Source organism: Asparagus officinalis, chromosome 1 (assembly GCF_001876935.1).
Source record: "Asparagus officinalis chromosome 1, Aspof.V1, whole genome shotgun sequence".
NCBI classification, from domain to species: Eukaryota; Viridiplantae; Streptophyta; class Magnoliopsida; order Asparagales; family Asparagaceae; genus Asparagus; species Asparagus officinalis.
This window is the reverse complement of record NC_033794.1, coordinates 15,722,039-15,740,002: the sequence shown is the minus strand read 5'-3', so window position 1 is coordinate 15,740,002 and position 17,964 is coordinate 15,722,039. Positions and strand designations below refer to the sequence as shown.

Here is a 17,964-nt window from a genome sequence, read left to right as displayed (position 1 = left end):
TGTCAATCCTACAAATCTCCACCTCGACGAAGATTCCCAAAACTGAGCCGACACCCACCAAACCAATGGCTCACTTGTTGCATCCAGTACGCCATGGCAACAGACTCATGACAACGGATTCAATCCATAACAAATAGAGACCCAAACGGGAGTGCGAGCACTCACCCCAAACTAGCAGTGTCTACTCACCAAATCGGCTGCATCAAAACTGACTGTCTACGTATCCTCTCTAAGGAATCAAGCCTTCACGTAGTTCACCAAATGGCCTCCAAAGGCCCTCAGTCCAAAAGAAGAGTTCTCAACTCCTCACCAATACCAATATCCACTCTGCAGCTGATAGCATCATCAACGGCCCCAACCTGAAACAAGTCAAACACCTCAACCTGAGGTGAATCAATGGTCGTATCCAAGCTATATCCACCAGCTGCACTCGGATCTACCAACTCATCATCTGCATCCGAATCCAAATGACTCTCACGCTGTGCCACCTCAGCTGGAATCCCAAATAATACAGAATGACCTAGAGTATGTGGAGTAAGCTCCACCCAATGTGGAGCAGCATCACCCTCCACCCGCTGTGATATCCCACTGATTGTAGGCTGTCTAAAAATCATAATGAAGGTTACAATTTGACTATCTTCACAATAACTGATGAAAGCTCTGATCAATAGTCTTCACAATCAATATCGGGAGTTACAATCTGACGACTCTCATATTTTCAAGGAGCCAAGATGAAGATTACAAGATAATAGTCTTTGCAACGCCCTGCAGAAGAAGCTATAAGTCATTGGCTCCTTCTAAAAAACGCGGAATTCGTCTTCGCGTTTCAATTCCTGAAACGCAGGCGACCCCCGCGTTTCCAAGCTTCAACAAGCAAAACACGAGCGACCCTCGCGTTTCCAACCTTCAGCAAACGAAGTGCAGGCGACCCCGCGTTTCCAACCTTCAGACTCCAAAACGCCAGCAGCCCTCGTGTTTTTCAACACCCAGCGAGTACCCAACTCCGCGTCTTCATTCTAAAACACGGAGTTAGGGTCCTGAACGCCAACGTGGGCGTTTGACTCGTTCAAACACGAGCTGAATGGTTGTAGGAACCGTTTTTCCTCCACGATTTGAGGGATTTTCGCCCCACTTAGGAGCGGATTAAGGGGACGGTTACACCCCTCTCAACCCCATTATAGAGAGAATTAAGAGGGGCGGTTACACCCTTTAATTTCCTATAAATATGGGTAAACTCAATTGAGTTCAGGTTGGCTTTTTGGATCTGAGACTTAGCAGCAAGGAGGAGATCTTTCGCTTCTTCTTGGGGATATTCGATTTGGAGTTTTGAAGATCAAAACTGCACAAAAGAGAGATCAACATTCATCTTTTGGAAGCAGTCTTGAGAGCTTTCGGCCTTGGCGGATTAACCGACATTCGGTTCAAATAAACTCTTTTATAGAGTTTTAAACTCGTTTAGAGTTATCAACTCATCAAGAGTCTAAAACTTGCCACGCAAGTTCTCCACAGCGTCGAATCGTTAGGAGAAGATATCGTTCCAGTGAATCAAAACGTCGGATCGTCAACGGAGAGCAAACTCGATGCGAGCATTCGAGGGAGTCATTCCATCGCTACCGTGAAGAACCCAGATTTAAACAAAGGGGAGAATCTAGATCAATTTTCCTCTCTTTTGTAATCAGGAAATCCAAATTGTAATCGATTTTGAGAGAATACAAGTCAATTTTCTTTCACTGTCTTTTTACTATAAATTTTTCCACAAACACTGATCTAATCAATACTCTTTATCTGCCAAGAGTCCAAATTGACAAACCTGCTCAGACCAAACTCAGAAGCTCCCAACTGATAGCCGAATGAGCCCCTGAATCCTAAATACGCAATCGAATCCAATCTCACATCCACGATGTGGCCACGTGCTGGGTAGCCCAATATCCGACGCCAACCAAAATCTGAAACAACTCCACCAGATCTAACAATATCTGACACAGCAGTCGGCAACCTCATAAGATGACCCAAACTTGTCAGAGCCCGAATATCAAATCCACTGCTCGACAACCAACTGTAGGCATCGAAAATTGCCTATAGGTCTCCACGAACAGCTCAGTGTTAAGGAACGACAACGAACGTCACTATCTGGTTCACAGGAGTTCGACTGACGTTGGTGAACGATTGAAGTGAACCGACGAACTACGTGAGCTGACAGAATTTCGGGATAACGAAGGTACGGGCTAATTGAGAGCCCCGCGATGTTTACAAAAGGAACAACGCCCTTCGTGTCTCATTCATCCTACAGATAATCCAACCATCGGAGCTGATAGAACTCTTCGTCAGACTTCCAACGCACTTCGAATCACTAAAATCCGAGTTCGGACGAAGAATTTACAGCGGAAGCGGACGAATACACCTCAACGGAGCGTCTCGGAATTTCCGAGACACCCCAGGGGTGTCTCGGATTTTCCGAGACACCCCAGGGGTGTCCCAACGCGGATTTGGGCCCTGTAGTTCGTTTTAACCGCTCCGTTATCCCTCATGCCTATAAATACAAGCCTTAGGCCTCATTTTTTCAGATCAGGAATTTTGGAGAAGAGGCGAAGCCCTGCCGGAGTGAAGAGTGACCGAGCACTTCAACGCAAGAGAGTTTCTTCATCAGATCTACATCACCCGCATCCGTTCCTTAGCATTACCCCTCGTCGGTAATCCTAAGAAGAGCAAATATCTCGCTTTTTCCGAGATAGGTGCTTCAGTTTCTAGATCTTCTCGCGGATCGACGAAGCTCTGCCCGATTTTTCTGGATCAGATCTGATTGCCAGGTAGTCCACGGATATCGACGTCCCCGTCACAGGCTAAAGACCCACGCAAGCAAGAGACGATAAACGGATCTTGTGTTTATTTTCAAGAAAGTTGTAATTTTTATTTTCGTTATTCACCGTCGCTACACCCATGGCTCACGACGTCCCTGCGGCACCCGAGAAGGTCGAAGCTGCAGATCCAGATCTCCCTTCCGCCGCGAAGTCAACTGCTGAAGGTGTTCCAACCTTGTCAAAGAGGGCGCGCCAAAGACGGCGTCAACGCCTTGCGCGACAGTTGGCCAAGGCCGCTGAATCAATGGACGGGATCCGCTACAATGAGGATCTAAAGTCCAGACAGCGCCAAGAGCAACAACGGCGCACAACCAACTCCTCTTCCAAGACAGAGACGAACGAATGGGTTCGTGTCAAGAGGACTCGCTCAACCCTCGAAGAGCGAATCAAGAAACGCCGCGCATTGCTTGCGCATGCCCGAGTCCTTCTGCAGAAAGCAGAGGAGATGCAGAAAGAAGAGACGGTAAAGAAGCCGTCAAAACACAAGCAGATGTGGGTGCCAAAGGCAAAGCCGGCGCCAAAGGCAAAAGTGGACGGAATCGCCGTCCAACCTTCATCAAATCCAGATCCCGTTTCCCTTGCCCCTCCGGCGGAGTCAGGTAAGAACGTGGGTCTTCGTAGATCCAAGGTTCCTTTGAAAGATCGTCTCGGTCCTTTACCGGAAAACCGAGGTAAAGCACCTGTCAATGAGCGATTGGGACCGTTGAAAGGTTCCCAAACAACAAACCAGACTGGGGGTCGTATTAATCCCCCCAAGAAAGATAACAAAGGGAAAGTTCCTGTTACCGACCGCATTAGATTGCGGGTCGAAGTTCAAGAGCCCGTTAAGTTTTCACGCTCGCAAAAGCGTAGACTTGAACGAGCGACTTTTGAAAACGCTAATAAAGCGTCATATCCTCAGAGGGAAACACATTCGTCTGATGATGATTGTGTTATAACTGGGAAGTCATGCCAACACTTTATGGGTTGCTCCAGTTATCAAACTGATGAGTTGTACTATAGAGCTGGGGGTGCGAGTAAGTCTCGAAAGGGAGATGCTCGAGACACGGAATCTCACTGTCCGTGTGCCAACATAATCAAGGCGGTACTGTCAGAATGCTGCTGTACTAAAGCCCCAAGGAGAGTTTCGGTGTTCGAAAGAATAGGCGTTTTCGTAGGAAGAAGCCTGTCCGCCAAGAGGACGAATTCCTAGAAGTGTCTGCTAATATGACCTGCAGAGGGAAATCGACATGACACTCTAGCTCAGATCAACTTGCCGAAGCATCCCAACGCATAACTCGATTGCGGTCAGGGATCAATAGGCAAAAGAATTACCAAAGGATGCAAAAGGGACTTCCTTTGGAAGAGGAGGTGTCAGATGCCGGTTCAGATTCCTGCTCAGCTATAGCATCCGATGACACGACATCTAGTGCGGGGCAACCCTATGAGTCGCTTATGATCAGCGCCGAACAAGTAACCAAGATGCTTGAAGATGCCCTGACTAAGCAGAAGGAAGCTTTCAAGTTCGAGATGGAGATGGCCATGCAGCAGATGAGAGAGATGCATGACCAGCAAATCGCGGCACTGACAACTCACCAAGGAGAACCCAGTCGTCGTAATAATCCGAATCAAGATGAGAATGAACGGGAAGAGGATAATGCCAACATGAACATCCCTCCCGTCAACAACAATAATGGAGGCGGTCCCTCAGATGATAATGCGAAAGAGGATCACGTTACCTCTCCCCGAAACCACTCGAAGACAGATACGAGTGAAGACAAGAAAATGAAGGACTTGGAGAGCAAGATCAACGCGTTGATGAATGCTCAAGAAGTGAAGAGGTCCGGTATACCATGTCCATACCCAAGGGAGTGGGAATCAATTCCATATCCGGCAAAGTTCAATCTCATTAACTTTACGCCGTTTGACGGAAAGGGTTCCCCTACCCAACACTTAATATATTTTAAGTCTCACTTATGAATAATCTCCGGGAATGAACCCTTAATGGTGCGGTCATTCGTTGGCACTCTTCGCGGAGCGGCCTTCGATTGGTATCGTCACCTCAAGCCGGGGAGTATCAGCAGTTGGGACGACATGGAGGATATGTTTCTAACGAACTTCTTCGACGACGACACCGAGGTCTCAATCGGCACTCTATTTGATGAGAAGCAGAAAAATGGTGAGACAGTCGAAAACTTCGTGAAGAGATTCCGAAATAAAGCAATGAATTACAGGGATCCGCTCAGCGAAGATTTCATCCTCGAGACCTGTCATAATAATCTTTCATTGGACATCCTCGAAGCTATGGGAATGGCACCACCAAAGACCTGGAAGGATTTAAAGGTGCGAGGAGAACGAGCCGAGCGATTCCTTAAAAGGAAGAAGGTGGAAAGGGGGCCAAATAGCTAATAATGCTCCGCAACAGAACTTTGTCCCTAAGGGAAAAGCACATGCGAATGCTGTGGACGCGAATCAAACATTCGAGGTGCAAGCGCAACCGCAACAGCAACAACAAAAGGCGCCTCAACAATTCTTAAGACTCCAAAGAGTATACGAGTATAAACTGTTTCTCAATCCTCCAACAGGTGCAAGAGGTTAAACTGTTCCCTGCATACTCCAATAGGTATATGAGTCTAAACTGTTTCCCACTTTTAACGGGAAGTTCCTAGGGAATATTATGCTAATATTCTTAAGGATAACCCGGTCAGGTAACTGAGAATAATGTCCGAACCAGTTCCGCAGAGGAAGCTGGGGGTGGACGATTCATGTAACGGGAAGTTCCTAGAGAATCATATATTCTTAAGGATAACCTGAACATGCGATTGAGGATAACGTACTCCTCGTTACACCCAGTTTTGCAAGGAAGCTGGGGGTGGACGATTTACGTAACGGGAAGTTCCTAGAGAATCATATATTCTTAAGGATAACCTGAACATGCGATTGAGGATAACGTACTCCTCGTTACACCCAGTTTTGCAAGAAAGCTGGGGGTGGATAATTCGTGTAACGAGAAGTTCCCAAAAGAATGTTAATATTCTTAGGGATAACCCAATCATTGTAGAAGTGATGAATAAGAAATTCTTGCTCGAATTCAGAACGCTGGAACGTTTCTTCTTATTATCAAAATTCTTTAACTCTTATGAGTTTTTTTTTTTTTGTGAGATGAGATCCAATCCTCTGATAGGTTAATCTTTCCTCACCAAACCATCTGCTGATCAAACTAATTGACGGTGGATCCACCAACATTTCCATCTGCCAGTCATTGGCATTTCTCAGGCTCTGAGTGGTAATATGGGTTGGCACTTTCTTTGCTACCTGTATTCCACTTTCTTTGTTTTCAGGTCAAACCTATAAAAGTTAGGGCCAAAGCCAAATTCCTCTCTCGATTCCTTCCATGAACGAGAGGTCCACTTTTAATTTGAACAATCAAACCTATAAAAGTTAGGATTGTTCCCGATCTCACTTAGTCAAGCCTACAAATAGTTAGCACTAAGATCGAGTCATTCCTTTTCGATAAACAAAAATCCGCCTTTGTTCCTTTTTCCACCAAACATATAAAAGTTAGGGTCGAAATTGGGCTTTCCCCTCAATAAATGAGGGATTCTTTTGATTCAAATGACCAATCCTATAAAAGTTAGGGCCGTTTGAACTTTTCCGATTCTCGGAGTGGAGATCCCACTCTTAGTTTCATCTTTTCGGATTCTGGGGGTGGAGATCACGCGTTTCCGGTTTAGTCTTTCACTGATTGAAAAAGACACCAGAGTATAATTCTGGGGAATTTTATCCCGAAGCCTAAGCAGGGATAAGCCAACGCCTAACACGCGTTGCCGGTTTAGTCTTTCACCGATTGAAAAAGACACCAGGGTACAATTCTTGGGACTTTCATCCCGAATCCTAAGTAGGGATGAGTCAACGCCTAATACGCGTTGCCGGTTTAGTCTTTCACCGATTGAAAAAGACACCAAGGTCTAAACTTGGGGAATTTTATCCTGAAGCCTAAGTAGGGATGAGTCAACACCTAACACGTGTTGCCGGGTAGCCTATTCCCGTAACAAGGGCGAAGTTTATGTATTCAAAATCATAGCATTAAGTCTAAGAGAAGCAATTCTCTTAGCACAACGTTACATGTGAAACGGGTTTTAATAATTCACATGCTAGCCCGATTCAAACGGTAATCGGTAAAGGCACGTCAAACCCATTGATGGCTGGGGGTTTGCCAAAAATCTCAAAGTCTATGTCTAACACGCATTGTCGGTTAGTCTTTGACTGTAAAAAGGACAAAAGACCACATATTCAACATTGTGGCAGGTTGTTATTAATAACACCATAATCCATGCCTCACACGCACGGGGAATTTTATCCCGAAGCCTAAGCAGGGATAAGTCAACGCCCAACACGCGTTGCCGCTTTAGTCTTTTACCGATTGAAGAAGACACCAGAATCCGAGTCTGGGGATTTTTATCCTGAATCCTAAGTAAGGATAAGTCAGCGCCTAACACGCGTTGCCGGGTAGTCTATTCCCGTGAGAAAGACGAAGTCTACGTATTCAATGTCGTAGCACTAAAAGAGTTAACTCTTTTAGCACAACGTTATGTGCAGAACGGATCTAAACAATCTGCATGCTAGCCCGACTCAAACGGTAGTCGGTAAAGGCTCATCAAACCCGTTGATTGCTGAGAATTTGCCAAAAATTCTATAAGTGCGAGTCATTGATGCATCAGCTCTGCTGTTGGTCTCGTGACTTGAGCATCCAACAAATTCAGGATAAAATCCACATATGCAGATGAATCAGCTTTAACAGTTGGTCCTGCAACCCCGACACTTGGGACCGCTGTGCTCCAATACCTTAAGAGCTTAAACTGTGTATACTCCAGTAAACGTACGAGTATAAACTGTGTCAACGTATGACAATTTAAACCCTAGGGTCAACGCCGGTCAACGCGTAACCCTAGGTCAACGCCAGTCAACGCGTTGCGACCAAAAAGTTAACGTTCACGTTCGAAACCCTAGGGTTAACGCCGGTCAACGCGTAACCGTAGGTCAACGCCAGTCAACGCGTTGCGACCAAAAAGTCAACGTTCGACGTTCGAAACCCTAGGGTCAACGCCGGTCAACGCGTAACTCTAGGTCAACGCCAGTCAACGCGTTGCGACAAAAAGTCAACATTCGACGTTTGAGACCCTAGGGTCAACGCCGGTCAACGCGTAACCCTAGGTCAACGCCAGTCAACGCGTTGCGACCAAAAAGTCAACGTTCGACGTTCGAAACCCTAGGGTCAACGCCGGTCAACACGTAACCCTAGGTCAACGCCAGTCAACGCGTTGCGACCAAAAAGTCAACGTTCGACGTTCGAAACCCTAGGATCAACGCCGGTCAACGCGTAACCCTAGGTCAACGCGTTGCGACCAAAAAGTTAAAGTTCGACGCTCGAAACCCTAGGGTCAACGCCGGTCAACGCGTAACCCTAGGTCAACGCCAGTCAACGCGTTGCGACAAAAAGTCAACATACGGTGATCTGAAACCCTAAGTCAACACAATATGACGGAGGTAGTTCAAAGTCAACTCAATGAAACGAGCCAAACTCAATTCATCACTGTAGACTCGAGACTCCGACGACGGCCAAGCGATAAACGCAGCTTCGGAAGAACTTCGGCTATTCGTCAAAGCATTGAATAGACCGAAAATCGAAGGAGCCAAAAGTTGAAGCTAACTACAGGTCCTTTACGCCGACTGAAGGCTAGACCAATCACATCCAAAGTATTCCAGCCTCTTCTATAAAAGAAACGAGCCCGGAACGCTTTGGAAGGGGTATCTGTAGGCATCAAAAATTGCCTATAGGTCTCCACGAACAGCTCAGTGTTAAGGAACGACAACAAACGTCACTATCTGGTTCACAGGAGTTCGACTGACGTTGGTGAACGATTGAAGTGAACCGACGAACTACGTGAGCTGACAGAATTTCGGGATAACGAAGGCACGGGCTAATCGAGAGCCCCGCGATCGTGTCTCGTTCATCCTACAGATAATCCAACCATCGGAGCTGATAGAACTCTTCGTCAGACTTCCAACGCACTTCGAATCACTAAAATCCGAGTTCGGACGAAGAATTTACAGCGGAAGCGGACGAATGCACCTCAACGGAGCGTCTCGGTCAATGCGAGACACCCCAAGGGGTGTCTCGGATGGTGTCCCAACGCGGATTTGGGCCCTGTAGTCCATTTTAACCGCTCCGTTATCCCTCGTGCCTATAAATACAAGCCTTAGGCCTCATTTTTTCAGATCTGGAATTTTGGAGAATTGGCGAAGCCCTGCCGGAGTGAAGAGTGATCGAGCACTTCAACACAAAGAGAGTTCTTCGTCAGATCTACATCACCCGTACCCGATCCTTAGTATTATCCCGTTGTGGTGATACTAAGAAGAGCAAATATCTCGCTTTATCCGAGATAGGCGCTTCAAGTTTCTAGATCTCCTCGCGGATCGACGAAGCTCTGGATCAGATCTGATTGCCAGGTAGTCCACGGATATCGACGTCCCCGTCACAGGCTAAAGACCCACGCAAGCAAGAGACGACAAACGGATCTTGTGTTTATTTTCAAGAAAGTTGTAATTTTTATTTCTTTGTTGTTTGAATTCATTTGTAACGTTTGAAGTTTTAATGAAATCAATAATGAAGGCAACTTTCGACGAAAACACCAACGCCGATCCTCCTCCAGAAAAGAACGGCCCACAGAATCCGCCATCTCATCTCGTCGTCCCAATATTTCCTCTCCTATGAAGTGTCTCCAACTGCCATGAGCTCGGCACCAATGTAAGAAAGAACCCCTACTAGAACTAGTACGACGGGTAACCTTTCTGCTCATACACCTCTTCCAACTGTTGCAGACTACTAGGGCTTCATACAAACGGGACTTGGTTGAAACCCATAAATGCCTAGTATAATCCTCAACATAGGAAACAAAATAATGATTACCTCCCAATGATGTCTCTATGGAAGGCCCCTAATGCCCGACTGAACACCTCCTAAAAACCACTCGATCGATGGATAGAAGTGCCAAACTCCACCTCGGTCTTCTCGCTCATCCCACTGTGCTCAAAGGACTTCAATTTACAGGTCATAGCACTCCTCAACAATCTATGCACGGCATAACCAATAATACACCCCAGCACCAAACAATGCCACAGTCTAGCCAAAGAAGTCGTCAGTACTCTATCAATCACCATGCTCCAAAGCAGTTAATACAAGTTACTCCTCCTGACGCCCTTCATCAAAATCATGGACCCCAATGTGACCTTCAAGTGTGCATCCGTCAAGGTCACCCTATAGCCTGCTGCCTCCAATATCCCAAGTGAAATGATGTTCTTCCTCAGTTGAGGAACGAACCTCACATCAACCAACTCCCGAATCATCCCATCACTCGTCCGAATCTAAATGGTACCAATACCACTAATAGGGTATCTGTGATCATTACCCATAAGAACAACATCCCCTCTTTCTAACTCCTGAAAGCTAGAGAACCAATCTCTCCTAGGGCATATGTGGTAAGTAGTACCTGAATCCAACATCCACTCGGTGGAGTCGGCAACACCAACTGACGGAAGAGCTGGGTATGAATAGCCCGAAGAATCTGAATCTGAAATGTCGCCACTAGCCTTGGTAACATTCACCTCTTAAGTTTGTATAGCTTTCCCCTTATTCTTCCCGGCTTGTAATTTTGGGCATTCGGCTTTTCAATGTCCATCCTCTTTATAAAAGGCACACTGATTCCTACCAACTACGGGATGCCCCCTCTAGACTACGACCTCCTACCACGGTTTGGACTTCTAGCTCTTGTAACCAATGCCCCTGCTACCGGCTCAATGGAAGTCTCCTTGTCCTTCTTACAAAGTTGATAATTCACAAGAGCCGCGGTGACCTCACTATATGAAAGAGATGCCTTCCTATTAATAAGAGTGAGGACGAAGGTCTCATATTTCTTGTCGGGCACGGAACTCAACAATAACAACGCCTTATCCTCATCTTCAACAATGACATCTATATTCGCCAAATCTACAAGTAGCTTTGTGTAGTGGTTCATGTGATCACTAATGGATGTCCCCTTCTTCAATTGGAAGCGATAAAGCCTCATCTTCAAATGCAAGCGATTTTCAACGCTCTTCATCAAATACTTGCCCTCTAGGACCTCCCAAAATCTTCTTTGCAGAAGTCTCATTTCATCACATCATATTTTAGATCTTGAGTGAGACAAGACCTAATCACACCACACGTCGTTCTATTCATTTTCTTCCAAACCTTCTCATCAACGTCGGCCGGTTTCCCGTCCAACTCCAACGTATCTTCCAAATTTTGCGCATTTAGCGCATCCATGACTTCGTATCTTCAAAGTCCAAAATTATTTGTGTCATCGAACTTCTCCACATCTATCTTCATAGAATGGACATTCAAACTTTGGATGGTCTTCACACTAGAAGAACCCTCCCCACTTTTATCTTTCCCGGTCATATATCTCAAAGCACACAAACAATTGCGGAACAAACAAGAAATAGATCCAACTTGAAAAAAATAGAAACTTTACCACAAAGATCTCATCTTTATCACCAATCGAAGCTCTAGATGAACTTCCCAACTGATCTACACCTCCAAAAAGTCCAAGTGTTGCCCTGAGCTCTGATACCACTTGTTGGGAAAAACCCTATGTGCCGAGATCCAACCAAATAGCCGAGAGAGATAAACAACACACCAAAGATAGCACAAACACAAAATACACCAGTTTTAACGTGGTTCGGCGAGATGCCTACGTTCACGGGACAAGGAAGGGGGAGTTTTCACTATTAGAAATCAAAGGGATACAACTAGGGTTACAAATCTCATAAAAAACCCTCCACAAATCATACTTGATCTCTCCAAATGCTCCTACAATAGAAGCCCAACAAAACCCCTCTTTCTTCAGCTCAAAATCATTGCTTACAAATCCTAGAAACGAGTTATGGGTATTTATACAACTCCCAAACGAAACGGGTCTGAAACCCAGATTCTGCCCACGGTCGACCACGATGGCATTGCGGTCGATCGCCACGGTCGATCGCCACGGTCGACCGCACCAAATCCAGAACAGGTCCCAAAGTCCAGAGAAAACCGCGGTCGACCGCTAAAGATCCAAATTGCACATTGAGGTCTGTGCACGAACGTGGTCGATCGCCAAAACCTCACGGTCATCGCAAAAACCTCGCGGTCGACCGCCAGCCTGCCAAACGTCTATTATGAGCCCATTAACTGCCAATCCTACATTAGTCCCCTCTCCCTCTTCTCAAATTTCTACAAATTAACTTTGATATGAAAGTTCAAAGCAGAATTAATGCACTTCGACACTGCACACACACGCACACACGCGCACACACACATACACACACACATACACACACTATTACATAAAAAAATGATGATTATTTGGCTACAAATGAATAGAGAATTAGGAAGAAATAGTGTCACTTTTAAAACTTTAGGGGAATTTTCTGTAAATCATGCAAACCTGAGGAGAGTTTTCCGTAATTTACCCTAAAAATAATAATTAGTTTGTTATGATAGTACTAAATTTTGATTATTGCATATGAAATTTAAAACTTGAGAAAAAAGTTAATTTTTTCATCTCTAGAAAAATATTTGTTTTTCAATGGATAACTATTTGAATCCAAATGGGTAAATAATGTTACAAATTCAGGCCAAACTATCTAAAAATTCCATGGAAAAAATGGATATATCCTGATTTTCAACACAAATTTGAATTGAATTATTTTGTTTTGTTGCCTTTTCCCTTTCTTTTTTTAATTTTTGGCTAAATAGCTTTTAAATACCTTATTGTTTCACTACCTTAACATTTATACCCTCAATTGTATTTCATAATATTTATATACTTTGAGTTGCTCAAAATTGATAAATTAATACTCTTTGTTTTGTAAACAGGAAAAAAAATTTACCTGAAAGTTAACCATATAACATTCAAATGCTAATTTTATAACTTTCTATATATAAAGTTGCTGAATTAATTGTTAAATCTTTTTAATTCTTTTTTAAAATAAAAATATGATGCATTTAAATTAGAATTGGGATAGATTTAATAGTAATTTTATAAATTAATGATTAAAAACCTCTAAAATTAATATATAAAAATCATAAAAGAATTTTTAGATGAAAATTACATGTTTGCATAATAAATAATATTAACATGCTAATTTTGAACAACTCTCAAGCTATATAAATGCTGTGAAATATGTACATTAGTGCTACAAAGTGAAACTATAAGGCATTCAGGTGCTATTCAGCTTTAATTTTTAGCACAAATAAGGAACATGGTCAGCTCCATGAGTAGTATAGCGGGCCCCACTTGAACCTCTTTACGATGAAAAGACAACCGTTTGCAAAATTCAATGTATGTAATATATTTCTCATCTACTCGCGTGTATAGTGGAGAACCCAAAATTCACTATAACATTATCACTGTAGCAAATAAGATTTAATAATACAGTAATTTAAAAAAAAAATTGTTGTATCACATAGGAATATTGCATTATTTTAAAAATTTGTAGCGACAGTGGGAACTATAGCAATCCAAAAAATATTACTGTAACATCTATAAATTATTAGGATTACTGTAAAAAAAAGGAAAATTTGCTTCAAGGCCTCAAATTCATATTTTCAATGTGCCTTAGCCCCCCCAACTTTCAAACATGTGCTGCAGCCCCCCGTTTTTGAAAAAATTATTAAAAACCCCTCTCCCCAAGTTCCCATGCAAACTCCATACACAATCCCCATTTTACCCTCCCGCTGCACCTCCCCCGCCTCCCTCCCCCGTCTCTCTCTCCCGCTGCACCTCCCTCCTCCTCCTTCGGTCACCCTTTGCCCCTTTCCCCGCTTCGTCGCCGGCGTCGTTCCGAGGAACTTCGCATGGGCACATTAATATTAACTCTTGTCTATAACATGTTAACTCTTTTCTGTAACATATTAACTCTTTTCTGTAACATGTTAACTCTTACAGCTAACATGTTAGCAGTAAGAGTTAACATATTATCTGTTAGAGTTAACATGTTAGCTGTAAGAATTAACATGTTATCTGTAAGAGTTAACATGTTACAGAAAAGTTAACATGTTAGCTGTAAGAATTAACATGTTATCTGTAAGAGTTAACATGTTACAGAAAAAGTTAACATTTTACAGAAAAGAGTTAACATGTTACAGAAAAGAGTTAACATGTTACAGAAAAGAGTTAACATCCACTAACATAAGAAAGAGAAGGGTAAATTCGGGATTTAAGTCAGCTGATATGTCTAATCATGAGCTGTCATGTCTAATCAACTGTTGAAATGAGCTGGAATCATGATGGAGGAGTGATGGAGGGGCTTAGACATATTTTTTTCAAAAGGAGGGGCTAAAGAACATTAAAAAAATAGGGGGGCTGGGGTACATTAAAAATATAAATTTAGGGTCTAGAAGTAATTTTTCCAAAAAAAATGATACCATGTCCACGACTAGTTTATTATATAATCCAAAAAAACAAGCTCGCATTTTTCTCTCTCTCGGACGGGAAAAAAAACTCACCGTCTCTCTCCAACATGTATTGGCTCCATTATAAGCGTGTTGAATCCTTGTGAAATCCTTCACTCTATTTTTTTCTTTTGAAATTTTCATAACATAGTTGATTCTTGAGTCCAGGTGAGCTCTGCTTTCATGAGTGTGATTTTTTTTTTTGTGATTAGAACTCTTTTATGCATTTGTTTGGGTTTTCCCCCAAAATTTCATGCTTCGTCAAAAATAGTTATTTGCTTGGCTTGAAATGGCCTTCTGGGTTGGATTGTTTACTCCCATTTCGTTGCCCAGTTTGGCTTTTTTTTCTTTTTGGAGTGTGTAAGTGTTTGGATTTTTTTTTTGGGAAGAACTTGTGCCATTTTTAGGATTCTTTTTCCAAATTACATAGTATGTTTTTTAATACCATTGTTTTAGATATTGGAGTTGGTGAATTCTTTTTCGAAGTATGATATGTTCTTAGCTCATTTTACTTGACGCAAACACAATATGTTGTTTTAATGCACTGAGACGTTTTAAGATCAATTATAAAGAATTTTTCTTTTCTTTCTTTTTTCCTTTTTCGTTTTTTTTTTTAGTTTTAAACTCTTTGGACTTGAGGGCTGTGAAAATTTTTGTTGGTTTAAGTGGAATATGCAACTATGTGATGATGCTTTCTGGATATTTGTACTTCTGTTTATATCATCTAATCATTTTTTGTGGTGTTTGCAGTTGATGTAATTTCTCTAATATGACATCACAAAGCTACATTCCCATTGAGCACGAAGCCAATGAAGATCATGGGATAAGTGTGCTTAACCAAAAGGTAGTTTTGGTAGCTTAATAGTCTGCAAAGTTGTTAAATAGAAAATATTCACTAGTATTTTAATATCTTTGTAAATGTAGTAGGCTTAAGATGCTTGATTTTGAGGACTCTTGATGAGTTGAGTCTAGATATTTTGGTGGTAATAATTTGGCCAGAAAGACTAATCCGATATTTTAGCTTCAATTTTTTTTCCCTTCTAATTTTTGAATACATTAATAAGGATCACATGTTTCTTAGTAATTTTTTGGGTCATTTCCTTCAATTTTTGCTAGCACTAGTTATTCCTTGTTTAAATCCACGTAATACTGCTTAGCTATGAAAACGTGGAGATATTACAGGTCAATTGATCAGCTTCTCTATTTGTAGGAAGCCAATAGTATTCAGCTGCATCTGTAATTAAATTGATCTGAAAGTGCCTTTATTCTTAAAATGGTAACATAAGCAACCTTAAGAATCAAGCCCAAGGAGAGATGTTTCTTATCTATGCAACCACGACAGTGAAATAAGCTATTCGATGTTTCCCAAAATGGGTGCTAACTCTGTTAAATGATAAATATTAGTATCAGGCAAAGGTTTGTACTTTCTGTCACAAAGAGCCATACTTTACTTTGCGATCTGTGCGCATGATTTTATTTGAAATATTGCAGGATCACGAGAAGTCAGCTGAAATAATTGAAGAAGTTTCCCCTGTTCACAACTTGAAAAGGCCTAGACTCTCTGTAGAGATACCATCGAAAGATTCGGGGAGTCCATCTATGACCATAAATATGCCTACAACACCTAGTTCTGATTCAACAAATGTAGATTTATGCAGGACATCCACACCTACTTCAGCTAAAGGCAAGCCATCAATAAAAAATCTCCTTGCAAGACTCAGCTTTAAGTCTCGTAGTTCAACAGCTGAAAGTGAGGCTTCAGGGAGTCATAACAGAAAGCCTTCAACATCGAGGTCTTTATCCTTTACTAGATTATTCATGCCAACAGTTAGCAGAACATCATCTTCACCAGTTAATCCCGTGACACTTCTGAAGAACAATTCATTACCAGGAGTTAGCACAGTGGACCAGCCAACTTCAGTGGTAGGTGATTTTGGTCTTATTACATGAACGTTCAACTATTTTATTGTGAAGACATCTATTTATTTATTTATAATGTGTTTGAGTATGAATCTGTGTCTAAAGTAGGTAATCACTTGCATATGATCTACACCGATCAAAGTATAGAGCAGGGCGATGTCTTGAATGTTTTATGTACTTGAAATAGTAACCATATGCCGTAATTATCTGGGACCAATAGGGAAACTATAAAGGGTTTGAAAGAAAACAATGCTGCCCTCTTACACTTAATGAGTCATCTTTATGTCAGCACGGTCGTTCATGGCAATCGGCATAAGGTAGCTCCTACAAGATGTTGTTCTGTTAACTGAGTAGCTCTAACCTAGAGTTTTATACCTAAGTCAAAAAAACATTGTTAGGGATCCCTGTGTTTCTCTCTTTTCTTTTTCCTTTTCTTGAGGAAAAACATCGTGTTTCCTTATTTATGGAGATATTTATGCTCGTTTAGATGGTCAGCAGATTTTAGATACATCTCATATGTATATGAGTAGATACACATTGTTCCTTCTAATGTTTGGTTACTCCGGTTGAAATGACTTAATCAACCTTGTATCTGATCTCATACAGATAAAGCACCAGAGATATTTAAGTTTACATTGTAAATTGCATTGTTTTTCCCCCTTCTCCAGGAGGGTAATAATTTAGCTTACTGGAGGAGATGCCCCTTAATAGAACTTAATTTAATGGAGATTGGATTCTGCAGCTGCCCAAAAATTTTGGATACTTCGTTGCTATTGTTGTTTTCTCAACTTGGACATGCTTTAATATGCATTTCTCACTCATACATGTAAAAATTCTATTGAATATATAACTTTAACTTTTTCAACTTCTTCTTGCTCATGAGTGGGTGGATGCACACTTGTTTATGGCTGTGTAAATCTGTAGATATTTTAGGTTTGCCCACACTTGCTGCATGCTAGAACATCTTTACATTATTGGGCATGCACATTTCTGTACCTTATTTATGGAGAATTTCATACTGTAAAGGTGTTATATTTGTTTAGGTAACTACTGATTTCTCTCACTTTATCAGAAAAAAGGAGTTCAAAAGCACATATCACGTTCGCTATCTGTACCCGTGAACACTAAATCAAGAAGTATCAAGAGAGCGGAGTCCTTGGGAAGTGGATTTCGTGTTTTTCCTTCAACTCCACGAGCAACCAACATAAATCTCTCCGTGTCAGATTCCATCAATGACCAAGATAGTGGTAAATTACCCATTCCTCTTGATCACCACATATGGCCACCTTCAGCTTAAGATTACGAGACATTGCATTATGATTTTTCTAAAAAGAAATATAAACATTAAGGAAAAAACAGAAAGGGTAACTTTCATAAAAAAAACCTGGTCGTTGGAGGCTTAGAAAAACCCTCCTGAACTTTATAAATCTTAGAAAGTCTTCCTGAACTTCTCACTTAAATATCATGACCTCCTGCGGTCACTTTAAATTGTCATATGCTCTGCATGTGAAAAATCTTACAGTCTGTTTGGGAGGTCACCTGTGGGAGGTGAAGGGAAGGGAAGATAGGAGAAGGGAGAGAAGATTTTAAAAAAATGAAAAAAAGACCCTCGTGCAACAAAATCCACACAATTTGCAGGTAAACTAAATTTTCATTGATGTCAGGGAATGT

At 42.1% G+C, this 17,964-nt stretch overlaps 1 protein-coding gene across 2 annotated transcripts in view; it reads left to right on the top strand.

Annotated features, from left to right (window-relative positions):
• Positions 14,358-17,964, top strand: part of LOC109819456 (probable E3 ubiquitin-protein ligase MARCH10) — a 6,046-nt gene continuing 2,439 nt past the window's right edge. Inside the window, exons 1-4 of one of the 2 annotated variants that reach the window (XM_020385198.1) lie at positions 14,358-14,541; positions 15,124-15,217; positions 15,865-16,296; positions 17,366-17,540. In XM_020385198.1, coding sequence (XP_020240787.1) covers positions 15,143-15,217; positions 15,865-16,296; positions 17,366-17,540 — 682 coding nt within the window. In that variant the 5' untranslated portion in view covers positions 14,358-14,541; positions 15,124-15,142. The remainder of the gene's footprint in view (positions 14,542-15,123; positions 15,218-15,864; positions 16,297-17,365; positions 17,541-17,964) is intronic. The other variant, XM_020385204.1, reaches the window with a different exon arrangement.